Source organism: Gouania willdenowi, chromosome 8 (assembly GCF_900634775.1).
Source record: "Gouania willdenowi chromosome 8, fGouWil2.1, whole genome shotgun sequence".
Lineage (NCBI taxonomy): Eukaryota > Metazoa > Chordata > Actinopteri > Blenniiformes > Gobiesocidae > Gouania > Gouania willdenowi.
Genome location: NC_041051.1, coordinates 9,877,543 through 9,905,271, shown reverse-complemented (window position 1 = coordinate 9,905,271; position 27,729 = coordinate 9,877,543). Strand labels below are relative to the sequence as shown.

At 38.3% G+C, this 27,729-nt stretch overlaps 2 protein-coding genes across 3 annotated transcripts; both read right to left on the bottom strand.

Moving 5' to 3' along the window:
* Positions 1-508: 508 nt before the first annotated feature.
* xpo6 (exportin 6) lies at positions 509-20,456 on the bottom strand. Its single transcript, XM_028455974.1, has 24 exons — positions 19,901-20,456; positions 18,127-18,217; positions 17,734-17,846; positions 16,512-16,709; positions 14,913-15,072; positions 14,302-14,379; positions 12,713-13,244; positions 11,436-11,562; positions 11,229-11,338; positions 11,032-11,140; positions 10,828-10,920; positions 10,066-10,135; positions 9,805-9,964; positions 9,555-9,647; positions 8,017-8,161; positions 7,330-7,479; positions 7,006-7,195; positions 6,755-6,910; positions 5,549-5,663; positions 5,286-5,457; positions 4,572-4,733; positions 4,351-4,449; positions 3,218-3,448; positions 509-1,217 (listed from the first exon to the last, which is right to left on the bottom strand). Exons 1-24 carry the CDS (start codon positions 19,901-19,903, stop codon positions 1,116-1,118), a joined length of 3,459 nt encoding a protein of 1,152 aa, XP_028311775.1. The 5' UTR covers positions 19,904-20,456; the 3' UTR covers positions 509-1,115.
* Positions 20,457-21,773: 1,317 nt separating this feature from the next.
* On the bottom strand, positions 21,774-26,776 carry antkmt (adenine nucleotide translocase lysine methyltransferase). 2 transcript variants are annotated; one of them, XM_028456005.1, is made up of 6 exons: positions 26,693-26,776; positions 25,575-25,747; positions 25,370-25,474; positions 25,147-25,287; positions 23,609-23,659; positions 21,774-22,241 (listed from the first exon to the last, which is right to left on the bottom strand). In XM_028456005.1, exons 2-6 carry the CDS (start codon positions 25,734-25,736, stop codon positions 22,065-22,067), a joined length of 636 nt encoding a protein of 211 aa, XP_028311806.1. In that variant the 5' UTR covers positions 25,737-25,747; positions 26,693-26,776; the 3' UTR covers positions 21,774-22,064. The 2 variants fall into 2 exon arrangements, with proteins under 2 accessions (XP_028311806.1, XP_028311807.1); XM_028456006.1 differs by having other exon boundaries at positions 25,593-25,747.
* Between the last annotated feature and the right edge of the window lie 953 nt (positions 26,777-27,729).

Genomic DNA, 27,729 nt, shown 5'->3' with positions numbered 1-27,729 from the left:
GCCAAAATACCAGCTACTGTGTGTGCAAACCTGGTAAAGACCTATAGTAATCGTTTGACCTCTGTTATTGCCAACAAAGGTTATATTACAAAGTATTGAGTTGAATTTTTGTTACTGACCAAATACTTATTTTCCACCATAATTTACAAATAAATTCTTTAAAAATCCTACAATGTGAATTCCTGGATTTTTTTTTTCACATTCTGTCTCTCACAGTTGAAGTGTACCTATGATGAAAATTACAGACCTCTGTCATCATTTTAAGTGGGAGAACTTGCACAATTGGTGGCTGACTAAATACTTTTTTGCTCCACTGTACATTCAGCATTGCTTTGGTAATGACCTATTGTATTATGTGTAAAAAGAAAAGAGAGAAAAGATACTCATTCTGCAATAAAAGGATATTTTAGGTTTTTAAGTTAAAAATCCATTTTTAAAAGACGTCACTGACAACAGCAAAGACACATGAGCGTGAAATACAGAAAAGACTTGAATCTCTGAATACAGTCACTATTCTGACAATCATGTTTATAACACTGCACTTCAGTCATATCATGAATTAACCAATACCTGAGTTTTACAAAACAGAACTTTATTAATCAAGCCGTTTTTTTTTTTTCGCTTTATCAGAATGGAATGATATGAAAGGTCTTAAGTTGACAGTCCGTCTCCGTTGGAGATGAAAAAAGGCAAAACGAATAAAAGCAGGCATTTTTTAAAAAACTCAAAATGAGTTGAAAGTGCTCAGTCAGTCCCAGCCCGGTTTGGATGCCCTACTGTGGGAGAGAAGGCCTGGCTCAGACTGCTCCGGGTCTGGGTAAAAAAACTAATCAGCTGCAGACCAGGTCGCCATTTCATGCCAAATTAGGCAAAGGATGGCACTGCTTTAAAAATAATATTACCACGATATTAACCTTTTACAGTAGAAATCAGAGAGAAATCAACAGCATCCTCAACCCTACAATCACTGGTCCACGTGTTGCTCCTCAGTGATGGTCGGGAGTTGGACCAGTGTTTTTGTTGGGCAGAGTGGTCGGCACTGGTAGCAGTGGGCCTGTTGTGCACTGGTACAGTAGCAGTGGGCCTGCAATGCACTGGTTCAGCCTGTGCTCATGCTATAGCTTGATGGTGCCTGTGGGTAAGCTGCTGTTACACAGTCTGTAGTAACGAAGGTCGTTCACTAAGCGCTGCACGCTTTGAGTGAACGAAGGCAGGTCCTACAGAAAAACACAAAATAATCAGTAATTAGTTAAAGACAACAGATTACAGTGCCAGGATATGTGCAGGAAAAAAGCACTTTGGTCGAGCAAGTGAATACTAAATATGTTAAACTTATTTGTCATATGACTTGTAGTGTTTAATATTCATACACAGGAATAGATGTGGTTTATTGAATCCATTCTTTCTGTGAAATATGTAGAATTTAGTGACATCTAGTGGTGATAATTAATACTGCATTTTTATTTTTCAGAACTAAGGCTGTTTGAAATGGCACATTTCATATCAACTGTCTACTATATACCATTAGTATAATTAGGATGATGAGCGTTCCCAGTGAAGTATACTTCCAAGTTTCCCAAGATGCATTTTAAACCTGCAAAGACAAAAACCTGAAGCACACTGAGGCAAAATATGTTTGTTGATTCTCCACCTTTGAAATTTCTGAAAACAAGTGAGTGAGAAAGTGACCAAGTAGAATATCAACATGGGCTCATTTGATCCATTAAACTCGCAGAAACATTTCTGAGATTTTTGGAGACCCTCCATTGTGCTACTGACAAACCTTCATGTTAACTTCAAAACAAGACCCCTAATTAGAAAAGAGTTAAAAACTAATTGAAGACAAGAGTTTTAAAAAAGAACTAGGTAATACATAAAGATATATTTGATTTTGGTAATAGAGAAACTTACAATATAGCCTATATGGATAAGTTATTTTATAGCTTATTTTGTATAAAATGACTTGTTTCATGAGTCGCTGCTTTTGGAACTTCTCAGAACAACGTAAAACCAGTTAGATGATTACTGAGTGTCCTAACCCAGATCTTCCCCGAAACAAGCCACACTACAGAACACACTCACACGTGCTGTCCCTTATAGTAGAAAAGCCAAAAGCAGCTCTTAACTCATTCAGTGCCAGCCATTTTCAGATTTTCTACCCCCCTCAGTGCCAGCTGTTTTTGAGCATTTTGACTGATTTTAAAGACCCACAGAACATTTTCTACTATGACTATCTGAAATCTGACACCAGATTCTGAAAGATTGAAGCCTCTACATTTATAAAAAAAAACAATTTGTTTCTGTCTCGTTTCGTTCTTCTGTAATCAGTCGTTGAATAGAGCAAGTCTTACACAAATCTTCAGTTTCAGAGCAAAAAGCTGAGAAAACAGCCTTTTTGTAAAAAAAAAAAAAAAAAACTTTGTCAGTGACTTTAAAGCTATTTTTTTGATTTAGTGACAACTCTTACATCTGAACATTGTTTCCTTATGTAAAACGAAGAAAAAAAAAACAGACAGGGCTTTTGATGGCAAAATTATTATTTATCTATCTCAGAGTTTAATGTATTTCTTACTGTATTTTGGCGTTCCTCCAACTTTCTCTCCCGTCAGTCTGCACATACGTAACTTCCTCTTCCTCCCGGACATGCAGAGTGTCACTGCTTGCCCCGTTTTTTTTATATTGTTTTATCTCACCATCGACACATTATCCATGAGTTCCACACATGCTCTGGTTGAGTGTGCGCTGCTGGGAACGTCAAATCCCGTATGTAGCGCCATTTTCTGTCTCATAAACGCCTTTCCTCTCTTCCTCTGAGCTCTGCTGAGCACGGATGATCTCTCATCTAAAGGTGCACTGCTGCAATCTTCAGGGCACAGTTGGTCACTACAACACCCCACAGCTTAGATACTGATGAGGGACCTCCGCCAGGGTGCTGTCTAGTAATCCCCGTGAAAAAACGCAAATGACGAGTTATCTCGTCAATGGCACCGTGAGTTAATGTGCAGCCGTTTGTTAATAATTTAACTCAGATTGCCTTTCTGGTCAGACTTTATTGAGTTAAAAATAAAGTTTTATATTGTATATCATCATTTTGAGAAAAAAATATTGAGATATGAGTTTTATCTTTGCATACTATCTAATGTGAATGCACTACATAGGAATTATGACATCAGATTTAGTATGACATTTACAAAACAGCCTGAGTATTCATACTCACTTGTTCAAGCTTGAAATTACGAGCAAGGACCGCTCTCTGGCTGGTGTCCACGCCCTGACAGCCACTGAGGAACTCGGGCATGAAAGCTGAGTAGAAAGCATCGAAGTCCACTGAGGCCATGTTGTAAATAGCTAGGGTGATCTCTTCCTGCAGGAGGTCGTGGCCTTTATGAAGAAGGACTTGAAGCAGCACGTTGATGAAGTGGAAAAGCATTGAAGTCTGAAATAGCTTCTGCAAAACAAAACCACACACACTGGTGTCAATAAACCTCAGTTTTTTGCTGTTGGCAGTAGAATTGTGTGATAATTCCCTTAATGAGAAGAAATTTAACTAGAATATTTACATTTCCTGAAGTGAATGACAGTGAGGATGCAGGTGCTGGCCTGCTAGCATAACATTAGCAATAGCATTAGCCTAATGTTAGCATTAAGATAATGTTAGCATTAGCTTAGCAATAGCATTAACCCTTTGGGGCCGATGAATGCGCCGGCGCGTCTTGATCACATGATCGTTTAAAGAGCCAATAGTAGCAAAGCGCAGCGTCCTTGGATCTCCATTTCAACCTGTGTCAAAAGTGCGGATGTTAAACTCCAAACCAGTCTTTAAATCATGTTGATAGGCCAAATACAAGTGGAGTTATGGGGAATAATGCGTGCGTTTTTCTGTGACATTTTCAGTGCAGGCTCCGTGCAGGAAGACCGCTGCAGAGCGCGTGTAAAACGAAAGTGAAAATCCTGTGAAACGTCACTTTATAGCTGTTTCCTTTTGGTTGAGAAGAAGAATGCCATTGTCCAATCAAAATGTCCACATATAGCGGGCATTTTGTTTTCAAGCGACAGGTAAACAGAGACGGAGAAAGAGAGGGTGAGTTGAGAGATTTGAGATCATAGTGATTATTACTGATTTGACTGTTTAGTTAGTGTGTAGTGAGTGAGATTGGAGTGTAGTGTAGCGTCTAATATATTTGTTTATTGCTTTATATCAACACAATGAGGCACAAATAATTTGCCTTTCCCTGTATTTGTGATGCTTTTTTGTAAATAGTTGTACAATATCATCTGCGACATTGCTTCCATTTCACTGTAATTCATAGATCTCTCTTAATGATATATAAAGCAAAGAGCTGAACTCACTCTGTGATATAACTTGTGCTTGCTGTTCAGTGACTCCAGGTAGGAAAGATTCTGCTTGAAGATGTGAATATCTGGCTGCAGGAACGACTGTCCAAAAGCCTAATAAACATAGAGATAAATCAACAGATTCATCATCTTTCCAAACGGATGCAGTTTAGGAGGATGATGTTTGTCTGCAACAGAAAGCTTTATCGCTAACATTGTGATTGAGATAAACAAACCTGCATGGCTGCAGTGAACTGGGCCTCATTCTCCATGGTGTCCTCAACACCTCCTCTTTGGACACTTGTTAAGACTGAAGTTTTAAAAAAGTACCTCCAGTTTTGGTGAAGTATTTGGTAAAGCAACTCAAACATCTCGGCCTTGATGTCCGTAGACGAACGCTAGCGAAGACAATTACAGCGACGATTATTATTATTATTACAAAGACAATGAGAGAACGATGACGTCACATTTGAACAAACACACCTGAGAAAGATGACTGGGTCATTCCATGTCATTTCAACACATTTTTAGGACATCCCACTTGAGAAACTACACCACACGGGAAGCTGAAATTTGGTATACTATATCAGTTCCACCTACTCTTTCAGAATATACAAAAACATCTGCTTTATATCCTATCTGATGGACATGCCAGCCCCTCAAAATTGGAAAAACGTTTGTTGGAGTTTCGTACATGTTTCGACCTTCAGTAAAAAACTTGGGCTGCATGTCCACTAGATACAAAAATCAACATACCACCCTCACTAAATTGGCCATATCTCAAAAAGTGTTAATACGATCAAACTGAAAATGTAAAGAGTGCCTATTAAATGACAGAACAATTGGTAAAAATTTTAAAAATTTAGTGCGTAGGCCATTTGTTGAAATGACATGGAATGATCCAGCTACTATTTGGAATCTTGTGATGGTTGAAATGAGCACCAACTGACCTCGGTCACTAAGGGATAGACCTGCTCCATGCAGAGAGAGAGGATGCTGGGTAAGAAGGGCTTGAAGGCCTGGCCCGGCTCCTGTACGACCACCTGTAGGATCTTTAGAAACTTCTGCACCACTCTGCACCCAGCGCTGCCCTCGTGTAAGATACTGGCTGCTAGCTGCTCCCTGTAGCACCACATCATCCAATGTCAGACATACAGCTAAAGCCAGTACTCCACATGTTAAAAAAGGTAAGGCTGCGCTACAGTTGTGCTACCTGGTGAACATGCTGAGGAAAGTGTGGATGATCTGTCCTGTGAACGTGACACCCATCTGGACTCGCAGCGCCTGAAACAGCGTCAGGAAAAAGGCCAACATCTCGTCCGTCACATCTGGGAGAGAGAGGTGACGATTAATATAACTGGACAGTGACACTGGAAAAATCTACGTAAAGACCGCACCGTCACATTGGCCACGCCTTATTGGCTGATGTGGGTGCCCTTAAAATGACTCGGCCAATCAGAACGGGCAGGGAGATGGGCTGCTATACTCCTGTTTGATTTAAGAGAGATTTCTGTGTATTTTGATCAGTTTCAACTGAAGAGTTTCTATCGCCACATGAGGTCTCCTCCTCACTGCCCCAGGTCTGATTATCAGTCCATTTACAGCTTTTTATGGACACTTTTTACTGGAACTACACTGATGTACACCGCTCCGTCAGTCTGTGCTTACAGCCCCAGGAGTGATCACGTTGAGTCCGGAGTGAGTAAGAATCAGGACGCCATTGCTCCTGAACAACCCTAAGGTGGTGATTTGGCAACTTTATGCTGTTTATTGTTTCGTTCTATTACAAACTGGCTGATTTTTACTGCATTCAGGCTGTTCTGATGCTCCATCTCCGTCTGTCAGTTCCACTTAAATGATCTTCTCTATCAGAGTCCTGTGCACAATCGCTCCTGAACAATCCTAATGTGTTGATTTGACAACTTGAACTTATGCATTTATTATTTTCTACTATTAAAAACTGGCTGAGATATCTTACATTTTAAACCTATTGTACTTTTTATTAGCTCTTCCCACCGTAAATGCATACGAGCCAGGACCGGTCCCACAAACTTCCATTTATTACTAATATCTGAAGCTGTTCAGTGGCTGTTTGAGTTCAGTCATTCTGCTATAGGGGTGACTGTCAGTAATATTACGGCTACCGACACCCGCTTTCACTGAACACGTGTGTCTATTAACTGAAAAATCCACACAGAGCGTCCTATACACCAGTAAATATGGTAGTTAATGGTCATTTAAACAGTGATGGTAATAAAATAAAAAAGTACAACTAATCTTTACATTTTTCTGTTGGTGTTTTACATAAACTGGCTGCAAACAAAGAACGGGAGACACCAACACATTATATAGTTTATTGCATAAAGTGAGATCAGATTAGATGGGAATCTGGGGCTGACACAGGTAAACACAGACTAACCTGGCTGCTGAATGAACACTGGAAACAGGCTGAGGGACACTTGGACTGACTCTTGGAGACTCTGGTAACAGATCTGCCGGGATTTGGTGGATTCCCCAGCGATGCTGTCCACTACGTCTCTGAGCACAGGTAGTGTCTGCTGGATCACTGCTTTCACTGAAAGATGAAAAAATGAATAGGAAAATAAACTGTGGCTGTAAATAAACTCCAGGAATATTAACACATGGATGATAGGAAAAAGAGGCACTGACCACCGTCCAGGCCAGGCTGTCGTGGAGTGATGTTTACAGTTCCTCTTAAAACACGATAATCTCTAGTGAGCGCTGCCAGAAGACTGGCGTGGTTACTGGAGCGTGTTTGCCACTGCTGATCACTCTCTGGTAGATTGGGCCACGGGAGCAGCAGCATGTTAGATAAAGCTCGACACACCAACATGTGGGCCTGGATGAGCAAACAAATAGACCAATATCTACACTTTCCTAAATAAATAGTTTGAAATGGACTTAAATCTGAAAAAAATAATCTGATTAAGACCAGACTCGTAATGACTTATACTTGAATCTATCTATATTCACCTCTGCAGGGAGTCTGCGTGTCTGGTTCTCCGTAGTAATCAGGTTGAAGATACTCTGAATACCAGGCAAAGTAACCAGGAACACTGGTCTGACAGTGGAAGTGATGGAAATTATCAGGTGACACGATGACAGCAGAAGCTTCTCAGGTACCTGTAGATGATACGACATTTAATATCTTCATGTACAGCTTTTTTTGGTTGACAATCATAATCCTGGACCAGTCCATTAATAATACTGAGAACCATCACAGACACGACTAACATACACAGACTAAAGACAACATAACGACTCAAAACTGCATTCTATTGTACATGTAAAATAATAAAAAATTTATTTTACATGGGTATTACTTCCCAAACTTTGAAGAAATTAAGATTTTAAGACATTGATTTAATGTTGTTTCACTACTCAGAGTTCAAGCTGATAGCTTAGCTTAACATAACTAGTAGAGATAGTGATACTGTCACAGGGCTAAATAAAATGTATTGAATCTACAAGTTCAACTTGTAATATTTAAAGAATCCGCCACAGATTTGTGCTCTTCTGATTCCATGACTTCTGTCTTTTGTACATTATTGAGCTACTGTAATGACCAAATTTAAACCCTAAAGATGAGTAAAGCATCCATTACCTCATATTATCAAAACAGTTTGATATTTACATAAAAAGATGAACACAGGGACGTACCTTAGCTGTGATGAGTGGGCTGCTGGCCTCGATAGCAGATGTGATGAGGGTGATGAACTGAGTTGAGTTTTGATTGTGGACTTCACTGTAAAACTGTGCGAGCCAGTGAGAGTAGGCCTGTAACGCAGCCAGTGCCTGAGCATGTCTGTGAACAACAAAACAGTGAAAAAGATTCCGCTTTAGACAGAAGAACGAAGATCCCTGAAAATTATTATAAAGGCCAAACATGGGACAGGAAATGTACTCTTCACAAGTTAGTTAAAAACAAACATTTAAATGAACAATGAGAACATTGTGTCAAGTTAATACAGCTCAATCCGCATCAGAAGGTTATTCTTGTCTTAATGAATGACACACAGCCACACTCTAAAAAATACAAGTAAACTAATTAGCCACCTAACTACTATTCCGTAATTCAGGGTTTTTCAACTTGGTGTGGCGTGAGAGATGGTAAAGTGTGCCATGAGAAATTATTCAATTTCACGTAATTGGTCAAAAATACATTTTGAAAACTAATTAATTATTGTCTGTAAATAAGCCGGTGTGCTGCCGTGAGCCCCTCCCCCGTCCCAAAAGCGCATAATCAGCTTCACAGCAGCTCCCGACAGCAGCTGGAAGTCAGAGAAGAGGAGACCTCCACCACTGTGGATGTGTGCAAATAAAGCCATACTTTAACTTGTGATATGCATACAAATGTCATAAAAATACACAATAAAAAACACCATGTGATCGTTATACTTCATTGCTGCACTTTAGGACTGCTCTCACTCGGAGGTAGAATAGATGAGGAGTTTGCCTCTGTGTGAAACACAGCCATAAAAAAATAAAATAATGAAAAAAAACAGTGCACAACTGTCGCACTAGATTTGGTTCATTTTTAAACATCATATCCCTCCATAACTGCCTTTGGATCAACAATGACAATCTTACCGTTTAACAATACGGAACAAAACTTAAAGATATGTATTACATGTCTATTTATTATTATTATTATTAATAATGACAACAATAATAATAACATTTAAATTGAATACATATTATATTAATATAAAAACAATTGTTAATTGCACTTTTTATTCAAAAGAAGAAATATAAAAGAGCATAAAAACAAAAAAGACACTGATAAAAATGACTATATATTGTTAATATAGGCTACAAAGTTTATTTTTTTTATATTTTTGGTTGGTGGTGTGCTTTATGCTGTAGACAATTTGCTAAAGCACTGACACTGAGAGTGCAAGGACAAACATTATGTGTAAGTAAGTAAGTAATGTTTATTTTTATAGCACCTTTCACAGACAGAGGTCACAAGGTGCTTTACATATCATGTGACTCAGGTTTTAACATGTGTATGCCTTTTAGCCACTACTTTTAACATTGTCTTTATTTATTACTTTTCACTTCTATTTGTGACCCCTATTTTTTTTTTTTTTTAGAGTATTTTCATATTTCTGCTGTATGATGATTGATTTTGTTTTATTGATTTCAGTGCAATGACAATAAAGCTATTTATCTATCTATGAACGTGTGATACTTACACGTCAATGAGGTCTGGTTTAAGCACAGAAGGCACAGCAGTCTCCAGGTCATAAAGGCTCGTCTGAGAACCGTAGCAAGTCACTTTGACCAACCTGGGGCAAGAAAACCAACACGCAAGGTTTGGAAAAGTATACCACATGATTCAAAAAAGCACATGTGAGAAAATGTATGTCTAAGGATATTAATGCTCTGTTATTTGTCATTTTAAAACGCACAAGAGTAGATACAGAACAACAACTGGGCACTGACCTCTCCACCACTGCCAGCGCGTCATTGAAACGTGCAGCAAAAACCTCCCCGATAAAATACTCTGCCAGACGCCCAACAGCCTGGAGGAGGGAGCTGAGGTCCCTGAGGGAACAGTGGAGCCGACGACAGTCGTTCTCTGCAGTGATATTGAGCCTCCGAGCTGGATAATAAGCAGAATTTTAATATATAACACATATTGTAGCTGTTACAGAGATAAAGGATGAGCTTAGTTACTGTTGTGAAGTAGTAACAGTTTCTTACTTGTGCCATTAGTGACGATAAACTGCTGCAAACCTAGATAGACGTCCAGATTTTCCTGAAGAACCGGAAACTTAAGAAGGAAAGGGGATTAGGACAAGGCGGTCGACGACTCTGGGCTACATGTTACAATAGTTTCTGGAGTCATACATGATAAAGTCAAACTTTAATCAAAGAATCTACAATATAAACATTGAGTAAGTGCAACATTCAACAACACTCAACATTGTCAGTGCTAAAGTGGGCAAGGCACTTTACCCACATTGCCTCGTATGTAGTGTGTGAGTGGTGGTCGGAGGGGCCGATGACGCACTTTGGCAGCCTCGCTTCCGTCAGTCTGCCCCAGGGCAGCTGTGGCTACAACAGTGGCTTACCACCACTAAGTGTGGAGTGAAAGAATAATCCCTTAATTGTGTAAAGCGACTTTGAGTGTCCAAAAAAACTCTATATAAAAATGATACATTATTATTATTATTATTATTATGCCCCCACTATGACTACATACTTCCAAAGGGCACTATACTAGTTATATAAATTATCTTTTGAAAGAGCTTGCAATTAAAATTCACTCCAGGTATCCTTTAAGAAATGTTTACATTTCTGAGAATGACAGCGCAACACAGGCTAAACAACACAGTAAACCAATCAATGACCAAATAACCTATGGTGTTTATATCTTAAATCTTTAAGTATATAAAGAAATTTAAATGTAATGTTGTCAACACCAAATACGCAGTTAATAGCATCTCTGTAACCATCTCTTACCAATGTAGAGAACGCATGGGATGGAAGCAGCTCCATCACCTTGGCAACCACCTCCAAACTCTGACGTAGGTACCTTTGCCACTCAGTCTGTTGCTATAGTAACCAAATAAACAACAGACACATACAAGCCTTGAACAATGAGTCGAGGACATAAGGTGTGCAGAAGATGCAAAAGATCACCGTGAGTGTAAAAATAACGCTTACATCATCGTCCAGAGTCTCATCGTCTAGTTCCTCTAACTGGGTTTGATTGTATCTGAACTGAATGCGATTCAGAACTTCCCTCAAGAGAAGAACTAAGGCGTCTTTGTACCTGCACAAGAATTACATTTATCACATCGTATTCAAGTGAATTTACCTCATTTCAAATGTTTGTGGTGAAAACAACATGCATGACTTGCCTATTGAGAACACTATCTCTGTCTGGTAATCTGCTTTTGATTTTGGTAGTGAGAAAATCTAAAAATACACTCCAAATGTCCAAACAGGCAAAATAACCTTCGTGGGTTGGCTTAAAGACACACAAATACAAGTTAGTTCAAAAATCTGCATTATTTGGTCACTGCACAGAACAAAATACTGTCCTGGGCCTATATGTTTATTCTTACCTGGTTGAATGTATATTTAAAAAGCAGGGCAAGGAACTCGACTATTGGAAACTGGGGGCTGGACTCAATCCGTCTTAAGTGAACGCTGACAAACAGGCGCAGAAAATCGGTGAACTTTTCCAAGTAGCTGCAAAAACCAGAGAGGCTATTAGTGCAAAGATGTTGATTCCCACAAGTGATGCACAGCATGTCGAGATCCTTCACTAAATCTATGTCTGTAAATCAATGCACTATGGACCACAATGGTGTTATATAAACTGGGGGGTATACCTCTTAAGGTGCATTTACACCTAACACAATTTCAGCGACTAAAGTTGCTTAAATTGCCCGTGATGAGTCCCTTGAACATAGCTGTGCTTTTTGCTTGCTTTAACGGCAGCATGTACTTACGGATTAAATGCTCAACTTGCAGAGTTACTAAAGGATGAGTTCACTCAATATTCTTTAAAATGATTTAAAAGGCTAAAAACGTACAGCTGTAGAAGAAGCACACAGGCCTCTCAGTGCAGCCTCCGGCTCTGCAGACCCTTCACCGACTTGGGGAGTGACTCGGGGAGAAACAAATTGCCGAATTGGATGTCGTGATACCATGTCACTCGAAGTTGCTTTAAAATGTTCAACTTTGAGAGAATTGTCACGCAATCTCAGTCGCATTGCTGAAATCACGCGAGTCTTTAACGTGCTTGACGTTCACATTACACTTCATTTACATTGATTTTAAATGTAATTTAGTCACCAGAGTCGCATTTGGAGTGAATGCACCTTTAAAGTGTAAGTAAACCTAAAACCTGCTGAATACATATGTGATTAGGTATGAAGGAATGCAGTTTATTGATCCTAGTCACAATCTTCACATGTTATTCTAAGTATTTAAATTTAACGTTTTTAGTTGTAAAATGTCAGAGTGACTGCCCTCTATGGGTTAAACGAAGGCTGTGGCAATTTAATTATTGACTGAGATTAAATCAGCGACGTCACTAACATCACTGTTGGTCCCACCCCTTTTATAAAAGATGGGAGGAGGGACTGGTTTGCTCCTCGGAGCCAACAGTGAGCATTGATTGACAGCTCCATGTGTAACTGTGCAGCGCTGTGGGGGCGGGACAGTTGTGAATGGGCATGTCTTGACTGTTCTAGGAGCAATGCCCATAATCAAGGCATTTTTTAAATTTCTCACTAGTGACAGATCAGCAAAAACCTGGGGGTGTACTTACACTTTAAGGGGGCAAGGGATTACATGGTCTACAATCACTGTAACCAGATAGATCAGAACCTACCTCTCGTCTAGTTCCTGTAAGCGGCCCTTAACTGTATGAGCATTATTCTCCCTCGTCAGCCTTTGCAGAAGAAAGAAGGTCTGCTGGAACATTCGCAGTAGGTATTCTTCAAAATCCACTGGCACGCAGTTCTTTGACACAAGTTCATTGATGCAGGTCATAGCAAGCACACCAAGCCGAGCGCGGTCCACTTTACTGCTCTCACTCTGCTGTGCAGTTCGTGGTCCTCCATTTGATGTTGGCGGTATGGAGCCAGCATTGAGCTGTCCGTTAGAAGTAGAGGAGTTGGAGGAAATAAAGGGTCCAGTCTTGGCTTTCGACCGCAAATCACAACCGAAACGTGCAAAATGAAAGATGGACGCCAGAAGGGTGGGTGTAATACTAGTGGACAGAGGGATCCAGCTGAACAGGTGAGCCAAACACTCCAGAACCAGACAGCAGAGATGGTGACTGTCATTGTCCAGTGCTGCCATGGGCTGACAGAGCAGCTTGGAATACTGGCTGCCCTGGAACAAGCTGCCCAACAACTCCACTGGTAGGAAAAACAAACACAAAACAGAAACATCAACAAACTGTTAGAAAAAAGCTAAACAAGAACACATCAGCCATATAAGGCAGCCACAGCTGGCAGAAAATGCTGTACACAATAAATACAAACAACAGCAAAACATCAAAATGAACTAAGTAAAACAAGAATAAAACTGACGTAACTAGAATATGGCCCGCGTTGCACTGCATTAGCTAGCATTAGCATTATTATTAACCTAGCGTTAGCATTAGCCTAACAATAACATTAACCTAACATTGCACTTGCCTAACATTAGCATTAGCCCAAAGTTAACATTAACGCTTGCCTGGCATCAGCATTAACCTAGCTTTAGCATTAATCTAACTTCAGCATTAGCCTAGAGTCAGCATTAACATTAACCCAGCGTTAGCACTAACCTAGCATTAGATGAAAATTAGCAATAAGGTTGAAAAGGTTTAACTGAGTTGAAAAAGTTGAAATGGGTTAAAAAAGTAGAAAAAGGTTAAAATGGGTTGAAATGAGTTGAAAAAGTTTAAAAAAGTTTAAATGAGTTGAAGGCACGAGCTGAACATGTTAAAGGTTGAATGGTCAGAATTGTTTGAAGAATGGCCGGGGATAAAGGGCTTGAAATTACCAATAGAAATTAATGGGAAGGAAAAAAAAATGTGATAAGTCAAAAAGTTTAAAAGTAACTTATTATAAAAGTAATAACATAAATATCGGGAACTTTCTGAATGTTTTGATAGCTTATTTGTCAAAATCTGACAAATGGTGTAGGAGGAGTTAACGCAGACGGAAGAAAAAACGTTTTTTAAGAATGAACAGCGATGGTGCATTTCAAACAAATACGAGCACTGGTTATCCAGATTAGGTGATCCTGATGAGTTTCTACCCATATCAGATTGATCCAATTCGATAATGCTCAAAAGTAAAATGGATTACGTGATCATCAGCAAAAAAATAAATAAAAGGATGACCAAAATCGGATTATTGATCTGGACTAAATCTTTTGGAAAAACTGGACCCAGAAGATAATATTGAGTATTGATATGAAACTTACTACTTTCCCTTGAGGTGGGTGATGGAGGAGGGGTAGAGGCGATGACACTATGCTTGTCCCAGTAAGTCTCCAAAATACCTGGAATACAAATTAATATTCAGACTAAATTACTAAAATTTCCAACACTTTTACATATCTAACACTTATTTGCCTATCAGTTTAAAAACCTGATTGGATTTGGAGGAGCAGCCTTTTGTGATGAAGCAAGTCCACACATGTATACAAATAAGAAAAAGAATTCTCGCCTACACCACTACGCTTCTTACCTGCCCATTGCCCAAGTATAATTTCTAAACCTATAATTTAGCAATTACTGCGAGAAATATTCATTGAAATCCAGATACAAGTCTATTCCATTTATAACTGGAAAGTAAAAGTATGCTCCACCCCAGTGATGAATAAAATAACATCTCCTATGAGAACTTTAGGAAGACTGCAGGGCTTTGAACAGGATGAACAGTTAATAAAAATGAAGAGGGGATTCAGACAAAAAGGATCTTTGATGACTGTGCAGCTTGTCTCTAAATCACGCTCACTCTCTCTTATCACCAGTCTCTGCTTAGGATGCCTGCAGCGTCATGGGTTACATGCAGAAAGGGGATTTTTCTCACCTGTCAGGAGTCCGAGTACCGCTGGTACCTGCTCTAACAACAGCTTACGCAGCTCATCTTTCCTGGCAACACTCAGGTCTTCACGAGGACATGCCAGCTCCTCTGATGTGGTTTTTAACATCACCAAACCCAGTGGAGCCAGAGCTGGTGACTGGATCAACTGGAAGTTAAAGATTAACAAGACAACAGCTCAGCTTGACTTAAAATCTCAGGTTTTTTTGCCCCCTTTAATATCAAGGGTTCCTACAGCTTCACAGTAAACATAAACATCAATTACTAATAGTGTGCTGAAATATCGAGACGTCGACGATATATCGCAGTTTCATCTAGCGGTACGTTATCGATATTTATAAATTTTTTTTAATTATTTTTCCCCCTTATTATTACACAAGTTAAGTATAAGGCCCTATGAAATCCACGTTAACAGAATTGCAGAAGTAATTAAATGGACAGAATCGGCATGAAATGCGTCATCGTGAGGCAAGGAACGTTTTTTTTTAATGGGGAAATGTTTCTGGGGAGCGCCTTCCGGGGTGCACTGCCAAAAAACTATGCAAATCATCACTGACTCCTAAATACAGAGGCGGCCAGTGCCTGCTTAACTTTGCTGTGCCTGTGAAACTCCACTTCACATGCTCAGTGTGTGTTAACAACATCTCATCAGAGCTACAGAAAATCCGTGGGAAAAGTTGCGTGTTGCTGTGGACGAAACCATTGATACCAGGGTAATGCACTGACTGAAATGCTTATTTTTCATATGCAGTAAAATTGTCCAGTTTTCATAAATTGATGCATCCATGTTTACAGAGAAGTTGAAAAAACTAGAACTGAAATTAGTATTTTCTGCATTAATTTTGTTTTTAATGACTTAAAGTTAATTTGCACAAACATCATTAACAATATTTTGGTGAAGTATCATTTTGTATCAGTCATCCCTTAACGACTTAAACATAACACAAGGACATTGAACTAGTTGTGGGTCAGTGTGCAGTACACACTTTGTTTTATTTGGCTGTTATTCATGTGAAATTGATTGACAATGTTCTGTAATTCCTGTGAAATGGATTCAGTGCAGTAAATAAATTCTGAATTTCTTCAATGACACAGATATCGTAATGTATCGTGGACGAATTTTCCAGTGATATATCAATTATCGCAGTATCGTGATAATATCGTTATTGTGGGCAAAAATATTGCAACATATCATATTGTGAGGTACCTGGAGATACCCAGCCCTATCAATTACATAGGGATAGTGTAATTTTTCCCTAGTGTCTAGTGCAGATGTGCAACTGGCGGCCCCCAAAGTAAACACAAAAATACTCAAAATGACAGTAAAATACACAAAAAAAAAAAAAAAAAAAAAAAAAAAAAAAAAAAAAAAACCTGACTCAAATAATCAAAATCACTCCCAAAACACCAGAGAACTACAAGAACAGGAACAAATCTTTAAAACAAAAACACTTTTAACTTTTAAGACTTTTTAAAGGATCCGCGGGAACCCTGATATCAACGTTTCCTGCTCAGGCCCAAACTCCACGTCATGTGATTGCGTAACATCAATGTTTGATAAGAAACAATGACCTAATCCTAGCATACCTGCAGAGTGGTTGTAAAAAAATCATGGTAAAACATTGGCCAATCTTGGCGGCCAATGTCTACGATGACTTTACAGAGCTTGTTCCTAATGAAGTAGGGCACAGATTTGTGCTGAGCGAGCAGTAGTTTGGGCAAACAGCTGCGGATCTCCATCTTGTCTTGTGAAGCAACACCGATCCAGAGCTTGTTCACCAGGTTCTGAACGCAGATGTTAAAGAAAAAAAGCATTTTAGTGAAATGTTAGGCCATTAGCCTAAAAGATTATAAACATTATAAACGGGCGTAATACACATTAAGATACAAGGGTTCAGTTAAATGAAGAAACAGGAAAACCAGATAGATTATCATGACATGTCCTGTGTTGAAACAAAACACTATGACATGTGTCAAACTCAAGGCACGGGGGCCAAATGCGGCCATTTAAAGTTGTGGTTCTCAAAAGTTCTTGCCTCAAGTACCCCCTCTCTCTTTTTTTTTTAAATTCTGTTTAAGTTAATTCCAGTTCTGCACATGTGCGACTTGCGGCGATGACACGCTGGGTGACAACATAATCCAACATGGCAGCCTGTAGTAGAGCAGACACTATTGAATAAGAGCCTTAAAAGACATGGATAAAATGAAAAAAGGGGATGGACTGAAGCATAAACACAAGGACATTAACACGAACACATGGACTTATCACACACAAAGATCAGCAAACGGAACAAGCTTCATCGGACGGGTGAAGCCCGTTCACCCGGAGACGGAGTAAATGCGTCCCCGTACTGCTGCACAGGCTGTAATATCCCCAAGTTTATCATTGTAACGGTTGTTAGAGCTACTATCAGCCTTCCCAACCCCCAGAGCTAAAGCGGATTTAACTAAAGCCAAATAAACTGGTTTTCCACGTAAACCTCAGTTCGGGAATTACTAATTCCATGTAAACACAAAGCAGAACTCCGAATTCCAAATGATTTAATTCGAAATACCTAATTCCGAATTAAAAGATATCATGTAACCGTGGCCATTGTAAATTGTATTTATGATGGAAGTGCAAACTAGCGCACAATAATGATTAAATTAGGAATTTTGCACCTAAAATCTGTGACCCATTTAAGATAAACTGCTCCGTATTTGGCCCCTGAACTAAAATGAGACCCCTGCACAACGACATCATTTATTTTCGAAGTGTCAAAAACTCTTTGATCCAAATTGTGAATTGAAGACAAAAAAAAAGACTCACTTCGAACACGGTGAGACTGTACATCATTACATACTCATTACGAGTATTGGAGAGGAAGAACAAACAGTGGCGCCATGCTCCAGTCTGCTGTGCAAAGTTATTCAGCAGCTCTTCTGCAGAAAGAGGAAGTAAGTGTGATCAGAGAGTCAAGTCAAAGAGCTGTGGCTAGAAGAGAAATTTGGTAATGCGTCACAACACAGGAAGCATACTAAGTAGGCAGATTGACACTAATTTTACAGAGAAACCAAGATATTTAAAAACAGTATATACAGTACATAAACATTACATCATTTATTTCTGTGTATGAGCTTTCCATGTGGATATATACTTATATTTGTTACATCAGGGTCTTACATCAATTTAGTTACATACGTGTAATCAAAACAAACTTACCTATTTCCTTTTTTCGCTCATTTGTTGTGCAACTGTGAAAGAACTCGGTCATTAGGGTTTCTAATGCACGTAATGAGGCCTCCTCTGAAGCCTGGTGAAGAAGGAAAAGTTAAAGATGAGTCAAAAATCATTAGGTTTGTTAAAAAAAAAAATTAAAAAAAAGAGAGATGTCACTGACTATGTACGGTAATGAAGAACATGCTCTTTTTAATAAATTTCTTCAAAATGTACTGTTCGGAAAAAATAAACAGGCAAAGACCTAAAACGTTTTTTTTTTTTTTTTTTTTTAAATGTCACTCACTGAAGGTCAGAGGCCATTATCAGTCCTGTTTGGAGCTGTTACAGTAAATAATGTCTCCTTGCTTTGAAGATCTAACAATCAAGGTCACCATGTTACGGTAATGTACATGTCACGCTGAGAAGAAAACTGTAGGTGCTGAGGCATTGGAGATGCGCGACACAGACGAGATGCCTCAGAGGAAAACTGACAGCAGTCGAAACATGTCAGGAGATCAAAGTAAAATTCAATGAGAATTTCCTGAAAAAAATGTCTGAAGAAATGAAACCGTATCACACTAATTTTAAAAAAGGGATGAATCAGAGGTGATATTTTGTGTTAAATGCAGGGGTTTTTAAATTTATATAGCGCTTTATCCCCACACTGAAGCAGCCTCAAAGCGCTTTACATATCAGCTCATTCACCCAATCACTCTCACATTCACACACCAGTGGGACAGGACTGCCATGTAAGGCGCTAGTCGACCACTGGGAGCAACTTAGGGTTCAGTGTCTTGCCCAAGGACACTTCGACACATAGTCAGGTACTGGGATCGAAACCCCAACCTCTCGATCAGAAGACGACCCTCTACCACCTGAGCCACGGTCGCCCGTGTTCTGTTAAAGTGTTCTTCAAATGTGGGGCTCTTCTATACAAAACATGGGCGACCAGTGTGTGTGTGTGTGTATATATATATATAGATATCTGTTAGGATTAAGGTTCACATATGCAAGATTAACTTACCTTTTTTAAATTATTTAGATAAAAAAAGACTGTCTTACTTTCCCCAATATTGGTAAAATTAATAGAACATATTTAAATCACCACCTTACAACATTAAAGGGAGTTTTTACACCAACAATGCACTGCTTGAGAATGTTATTGATGTGTCCAATTCAAAATAAGTTGCACTAATAAAAAAATCATTGGGTTATATCAGGTTTTCAGAAGTTATACATCATCCAAAATGGACAGAAGCCCCTAATGTGTCTCACATGCACAGATGTAGATACAAAAAGAAATAAATGCACAATTAAAGATGTCTGATCATGTTTTAGCACTATCTCACGTAGATCTGACTTTCTGTTCCGTGTCTAAATAAAAAAAAAAAAACCACAATCTGTCTTTATTGCGTGGATGAAGTATGGCCTTTGCTTAGCAAACAGCAAATGGGGGATTTTAAAAGGGCAGGAAGGCAGGACTGAATTCCTCAAATGAGCCACAACTTGCAAAGACTTCACACAGCAAGAAGGAAAACATTCAGTCTGCAAGATGGGCGTCCTGCACTGTGAAATGGCACAGTGAGCTGTCACATCCTTCTGATTCCCGTCCTCATACTGTTACATGACAGCACATATGTTTAAACATTTACAGCCATTATTGACAATTCTTTCATCTTTAAAAAGGACAACATATGACTAAAGAATGCATTGGAAGTTCACACTGACATACGTATTCAGTTAATTTTTGTGTGTGTGTGTGTGGTTATAAACGTACCATTTTTGGGTGGCTCAGATGCGTTCTTCTCTTCACTTGGTGCCTGGTTATATTCAGTTAAAAGCCAGCATGTGTTCCCTTGCTATAGTTGAGTGCTAACATTAGCTCAGGTGCTGCTGGCTAACGTAACGACAGAAGGCTCGCCATGGTCTGCTGCTCTGTTTGCTCACTACACTGCTCACAGCTGGATATAAACAATGGTTGGCAGTGTTTACACCAACAAGACGAATAAACAGCCGGTGGTGAGGCGCATGTTGTCGAGGCCAGAACACCCGGTGGCTAACGGTGCAGTTTGTGGCTAAGCAGTTAGCATCTATGGAGAGATGAACACATCCTCTTCGTTAGCTGTGACTCACAGACATGCCTCCAACAGCGGTATAAACAAGCTTCTCTTTCCGCCTTGCACATTAAAAGCATGCTACCACGACACGTTAGCAACCCGTGATACTCCCGTCATGTCACTTTAAGAATATAAAAACCATGGTGGCTAGTTTCTTTGGTGCGCCTCTGAGTGTTTAGGGCGGCGCAGGAACAGCTAGCAGCACTTTACAGGCTCCACTCCGCAACTTCCGCTTCAGCTCTGAGCGCGCGCCCAATCAGGTGCTGCGATAAAATAAGGACACACTTGTATCAAAAGTATTCACACGTGTTTTTGAAAAAACGCGGACATACAGAGGTGTAAAGAGTACTAATATATCCGACTCAAGTAGAAGTACTGTTACTTGATCAAAATTGTACTCAGTACAAGTACAATTAATGAAAAATACTCAAGTACAAGTAAAAATTAGCTCAATTAAATAGTACTCAAAGTAAAAGTTACTAGTTACAGTACTCTCCCCCCCCCCACCCCCCATGTTTATTTTTGCTACTAAATCTTGGCACCAGGGCCGGCTTTAGGTCATTCGGTGCCCCAGGCAAGAGTGGACTTTGCTATTTCAGCGACAAATAACAATCCATGGAGAAAAAAAAAAAAAAAAAAAACCTGTTTGAAATAATAGAATAATACAATATAACTCCTACAGGTATAGTGCAAATGTTCTGAGGGAACAACAACAACAATGGTGCAAAATCCAAAAGCTATGCAAAACAGTGGAATCAAAAGTAAAAATAAAAGTTTCAGTGCAAGAAAATGTCCACTTTCCTGTTTAGTTTGACAAGTCAGTAACAAAAATCTTAAAACCAAACAACACAATATAATTATACAGAATAGAACAATTATTAAAATAAATTAAATATAAGTATGCATTAATAAGGGCAGATCAGCAGGTATAGTTACGGATTTTTAATATTAATATTTCAGAAAGCATGTGGATTGATTGTTAAGGGTGTGTTTCACGTTTATTATACCTTTATAAATTTGGTCTTAGGTGGCCACCTTGGTTGCCTAGCGGAAAGGCCGGCCCTGCTTGCCACGGTTCCCTTGCATACAGTAAACATGTCATGTATAAACTTAAAAATTAAGAGACCAATGGGTGGGTAACCAAGGAGTAGTCATTTGAAAAATGGGGTCCCCATGACACGTACGGGGTAATGGGCCCCATCTGGTATGTGCCAATGATTGGGTACCACCAACCGTCGTATTATTTGACTCTTTCTTTTGGGATGATCATCTGACCAGAAATGCTAAAAAGATATAGAAATGAATTTAATCTGGGGCACTAAATACTGTTTAATTCCATTATTTACACAATGAGATTCTTTAAAATGTGTGCTATCACTCATTCATTCCATCATTATGCTCTATAGTTGTTTTTCACAGTATTCTGAGGAAAATGTTGTAGTCGGACAAAGAAGGGACTTAGATTCAGAAATAAGAGAAATGGGTTACTTGGGCCAAACAAGTTTGAGAACCATTGATTTAGACAACACAAAATGTCACTAAAACTGTGAGAACTTTTATTTAAATCAACATTTAATGACAAATATGTGAAGATTTAAAAACAAAAAAAATATATGAACATTTTAAAACCTGTTTCTGAGAAACACTTTGCTGGTGAAGGCAGTCATAAATTAATGGGACAGAACATAAAGAAATTCTAAAATATTGAGGTAGCTGGAGTACCCCGAGAAAACATGCAATCTTTGCACATTAACTGGAGAGAACAGCAGCGTCCATGTCAATTGATAAAGAAACATTTTCCTACAAAAAAGTATTGTTTCCATCTTATTTTTCCTCCTGTTCTTGCTTGTGTTTGTGAACTTTCATGTTGTAAGCCCACGCTCTGTCCACACCGTGTCCCTCAACTCTGCAGGGTTTCCAGTCTGGGAAAGGAAAACGACCAGCAACAACCAGAGCATCATCAGGAAGCTCGGCTTGGAGCTTTTCCTGCAGCAACAAAAGCTGGGAAACAAGCGCACAAAATGATTCATATAATATGTTAAGGTTTCACTTATTCAAACTACTTTTTTCAGGAAATTTCCTTTGATTTCCTGACACATTTCGGCTGTCAACTGTCAGTGTTCCTCAGAGGCATCTGCTGCTCGCTTTGATGTGTCCTTATGAGTTCTTTCGTAAAAATGTTCTGTGATCCCTGTTGATGTTAAAGCTCCGCCTCCTGGTTTCGACAGCTGGCTCAAAGAAGCCAATCGACAGGAAGGCATGGCCAGCCATACATTACTGTCATGTTGACCACACCCAGAAAGAATTCATAACAACTAGGGGTGTGCATTACCATGAATCTGACAATACGATTCACGATTTGCATGTCACGATACGATATATCCCGATACTAAACAATACGATATACATCGTGATATCAATAATTACAAATGTCACCTTTCCAAGTACAAAATAGTATGAAATACAATTTATTTATTTATTTTTTTAATTGTGAGAACAAGTAAACAGTAATTCCAGTACCAATATAAAAAACAAGTGGAACTAGAATTTGAAATGATCAAAGTGTCAAATTATATTTTTCAAAAACAGTTTAACTTTTGCTTCCACAACAGATTCTGATTCTGTTAAGTTGTTAAATCCTTAAAAAACTAACCACATACATCTAAAGAAGTGCCCAGTATGTTTTATGAAAATAAATAAATCCATTTATTTTGTTAAAAACATGATTAAAAAAATCCATTTGAAAATTTTTGGAATCGATACAATAATCACACAGTGAAACATTTTCCTACACCCTTAATAAGGACACATCAAAGCGATCATCAGACGCCTCTGAGGAAAACTGACAGTTGGCAGTGGAAACATGTCAGGGGATCAGAGTAAATTTCCTGACAAAAGTTGTCTGAATAAATGAAACCGTAACATATTGATGAATAAAAAAGAGGACAAAATGAACTTTCTGGAATTTGAAAAGGATAAAAATCTACTGCAGCGTCTACTCCTGCTCATGGATCTAAATGCAAGTGACCTGGTGTATACAGTATATATGTACATATACAGTATGTGGATGCATGTTAACTATTAAAAAAGAGGCCAGATGTTAATCTCCATATAAATATCAAACTTGCAAAGGTTAGGATGAAAAATCAATAAAACATCGTTCTGAATGGAAAAAACAAAAACATTCCTATTTTTAAGCGCTTTGATAAATACAAAAATGTTTAAACAGTTTGCCAACACAATATGAAAATCATTTTTTTCAATTCAACTGATATTTACAGAGTTTAGGAATAAACAAAAAAAAAAAAACATCTTAAAAATAAATGTATTTAATTTCCACATTTTTACAATCCATGTTAGCTACTCACCACACTGGGAGCCAGGAACACTGTGATATTCTTACACTGTGACAGATCAACCTGTGATGATACACAAAGTGATTAAAGTTGATGACTTCACTGGTAAATCTGTTTCAAGACCACGCTGACAAAAGTACAAGGTTTAAAACCCCAGCCAGTTTATTACTATGATAATCAAAGGTTAGTTTGAGGTGTATGTTGAGCAAAATATTTACTAAGTGTAACATGTCTTATCCTGGAGGGGGAAAAATTGGTATATTTTGTTTGTTTGTTTATTTATTTGAGCAACATAAAAAAACACATTTTATGTACAATATATATTCACAAAGTGCTCAAAAGGAGTAGTCAGAAGTTCAATGAACTTATAGGTGCCTACCCCTCCTTCACAAAATAACATTTTAAACTTCACATTTGGTTTTTCATCATGTAATAATACTATACAAACATATACAGTGCATTTACATACTTTTTTTTTTTATCATTTATGTTTATTTGTAACAATAATAATGGAAAAAAAAAAACCCAGAATATTTTCTTTTTATCGTTTATGGTCGTTTGTAACAAAAGGAAATAAATAAACCAGAATCTTCAGTTTTTTATATTATTTTCATGAATAAAGTAAGTAAAAGTGGTCCTGAAATTTCCATTCTATCTTTATTTAGTCCAGTAGTTGTAAATAAATATCATAAAGTGGTGATTTCCAAGGAAATTGATATGGTGAAAATATTCTAGTTTTCACACAATCAAAAAATGCCATTTTTGTTCCTCTCTCCTGCATCTCCATGTGTCAAGGTGACTTTGTTTCTTTGTTTTCACCAGGAAAGCCTCAAATACCCCAGAAAAGTGTGGACCATGGACCAAGTTTACAGTTTCATTTTTTTTTCTTCTAAGAATGTTGTTCTTACATTCCTAATTTGTCAGTTATTATGGTAGTTTTTTTTAATTTAATTTTGGTTCAGCATGGCATAGTTGAAAATAATAGAACACAACTCTAATTTGTCATGTATTGTAATATTTTGAAGATTATTTATTATTATTATTGGGTAAAATTCACCTGTCGTTCCTGATGGTGTTACTAATTCTAGCAATAGTGTTCTAGGGCTAATGAGGCACTCTATCTATCTATCTATCTATCTATCTATAAAGCAAGGAATCTCTGTCTGTGTGTGTTCCTCAAATATCTCTGTGAATCAGGATCAGACTGACCTGAGACTTTCAACATGGCTGCTGCTTGGTTCAACGGTGTGCAACGTCGGATTTGTTTGGACTGCAATGATACCGTTCATAAATTATTTCATAAAATTGTCTTAAATGCAGCTTTGCAGAACAGCTCGATGTTGAGAGGTGGTCCTGGTAACTCAGGATAAGTTAGAACAGCTCGATGTTGACAGGTAGTCCTGGTAACTCAGGATAAGTTAGAACAGCTCAATGTGGACAGGTAAAATAGGAAAAAAAAAAAGTTCTTGTTGTTCTCACTGCTGTAAATTAACTGCATATGTACAAGAACATGACAAATTTAGTGTCTCATGAGACAGAAAAAGTGTAACCTTCCAAAGATCTTCTCGCCGATACAGCACTTTTTCATGATGGCCACCTCGCCATGCATGATAACGAGCCAACTGAACGAGCCAGGGGTTGAGCTCATAGCCAACAGCTGGACTGAAGCCGTGTTGATGAGCTTCCAACACCTAACGAATCAAAGTTAAAGTGGAGAAAGAACAGTTAATATTTAACATACAAGACAAGCAAAGATGACTTGTTCACACATACAATACGACCATCACCAGATCCCAAATCCACGAGGGCTCCACTTCGCCCCCTCAGCAGTGTCATCACATTTTGAACCTGGCCTTTGCTGGCAGGAATGTAAGGGACCTGGGACACATGTTGGGAGTGACGTTAATCAAGTTTTCATGGGGTTGTAGATGTCTGACAGTGAAAAGGTGAACATTGCTAAAGAGAAAGTGGACAAGACCTGTAGCTTTAAGGGCACCTTTCTGAAACCTGGCTGTAAGATTCCAGCCCACATTGCATAGATGGCGAGCCCAGTGCCAGCAGCTATCTGAGCAACATCCCATAATCCAAGCTCTTTGCTTCTGAGTTTAGCAAAAACCTCATCCGGTAAGTCATCATCCATCCCTGCACAGACTGGTTCAAACAGAACAATTAAGCACTTATATACTAAAACAAGCATCCTAGGGGTGTCCCTATACAACTTTTACACTTCCGATATGATGCCGATATTGCAGCCTTGAGTATTTTGTCGATACCTTCTAGGGGTGTCCCAATACAACTTTTACACTTCCGATACAATACCGATATTGCACCTGTAGTGCCATTGCGTACCCCTAGGGGCACACGTACCACCATTTGGAAAAAATTGTAATAGAAAATATGCTAAAATCTTCAATATTTATTTTATTATGTGTAGATATGCAGATAGAGAGTATTCCTTAAATAGTCACTGTTTTTTTTTTTTCTCTCTTTGATGCAACCAATAGATTTTAGACAGTTTTATAATGTATTACATTTAGGACTTTTAGGATAAAGTGAATACAAAATGAAAAAAAAAAAAAATATTAGGACTGCATCTTGATATTCTAAAACTGATAAACACATGTCACATGTATCTAAAAGATAAATGCATTGCATTACTTGTCAGCTCAATCATTTATCTCATACATTAACATCAAATTAAGATGACTTTTCTTTGTTATAATCTTTTATTAATCGTTTCCTCCATTCATCTTTGCTTAATGTTTAATTTACCCTTTCCTTTCAAATTAAACTCCCTGGTTTGAAAAACAATTCTATGTATTATACATCTTATTTTATATATTTATTAAACATTTCATATAGTGAATAATGACATTCAGCAGTTAATACGTGTACATTCTAATGCTGGAATCCTACAATGCTTTACATGCATTACATTGCACACTTAATCGGGTTTTTAGGGTTTAAACTAGTTTATGCCACAACGTTTAATTGAAAGTAAATAAAGACACAGTAAAACTAAATTATTGTTGATGTTAAAATGTTATTGAAGAGCTAAACCCACTACGTGTTGTTATTGAGTTACAACGCACTGACCTCCAGTTCCACCCGGACGCTATAGCATGATGCACCGTCCATCCTCCAAATGAGCCGCACCTCCCCATGTTTACGTTGGTTCCGGGTCCATTTTAAACCAGTAAAATAATCAACACGCACGATGTCACGTATCCACAAAAAAAACTAAAACAAACAAACAAAAAAAAAAAACCTACTTTAACACAACAATGTGAGGCTTAATAATATTTTTAATTAAAACGTATCTGCCTGTTTCTAGTGTCTGTGATATTACATCTGGATATAATGCTCAGTTTTACTGAGCTTGTATTGACAATAGTCTTTTAATCTGTGTTGGAATTGTTCCGCAACAATCCTTCAGGTTTCTTTGAATAAATTCATTTTAGTTCATGGACCAAATAAGGAGCAGTTTGATCTCAAAAGGGCCACGGAAATAATGTGGGAAAACAAGTGATTTCAACATTATTGTGCCCTAGTGTGCACCTGTACATATACATAAAATACAAAATATACAAGAAACCAACAATAAGCAACAAGGGACATATATCAGTCTTCACTTTAAATTCACTAGATTTGTGAATAATTTCTGTTCAATTGAGGAAAATATTATGTAATAGTTTGAGGAAAATTAAAAGATTTTGTCAGTATTTTGTGTGTGTGTGTTTTTTTTTTTTTCCCCCAACAGTATAACATTAAAAATGCTCGGGGAAAACTGTGAGCCCCTGCAAATATTGTTGAGTTTTATTTACACAATGATTCATGTTTTCACTTTTCTCTGTAATTTGTATTTTCTGCTGTGGGCCCAATTGGATGGCCCCCGGGCCTTGATTTTAACACATCAGAATCACATGTTATGGTTCAGAAAACGAGAGTTCTGCTGGGGGGGGGGGTGAAGGACAGGGACTCTGATCTGTAAACATCTTGGTGAGATTGAACACATACTTGAGCTGGCGTCTTGGTGAAGGCCAATCGGTGATAATGAAATGTATTTGTTGCAGGCTTGCACTCTTTCCAGTATCCTTGAAAGTCTCTGGTCACAGTAATCCAATATTGTGGGA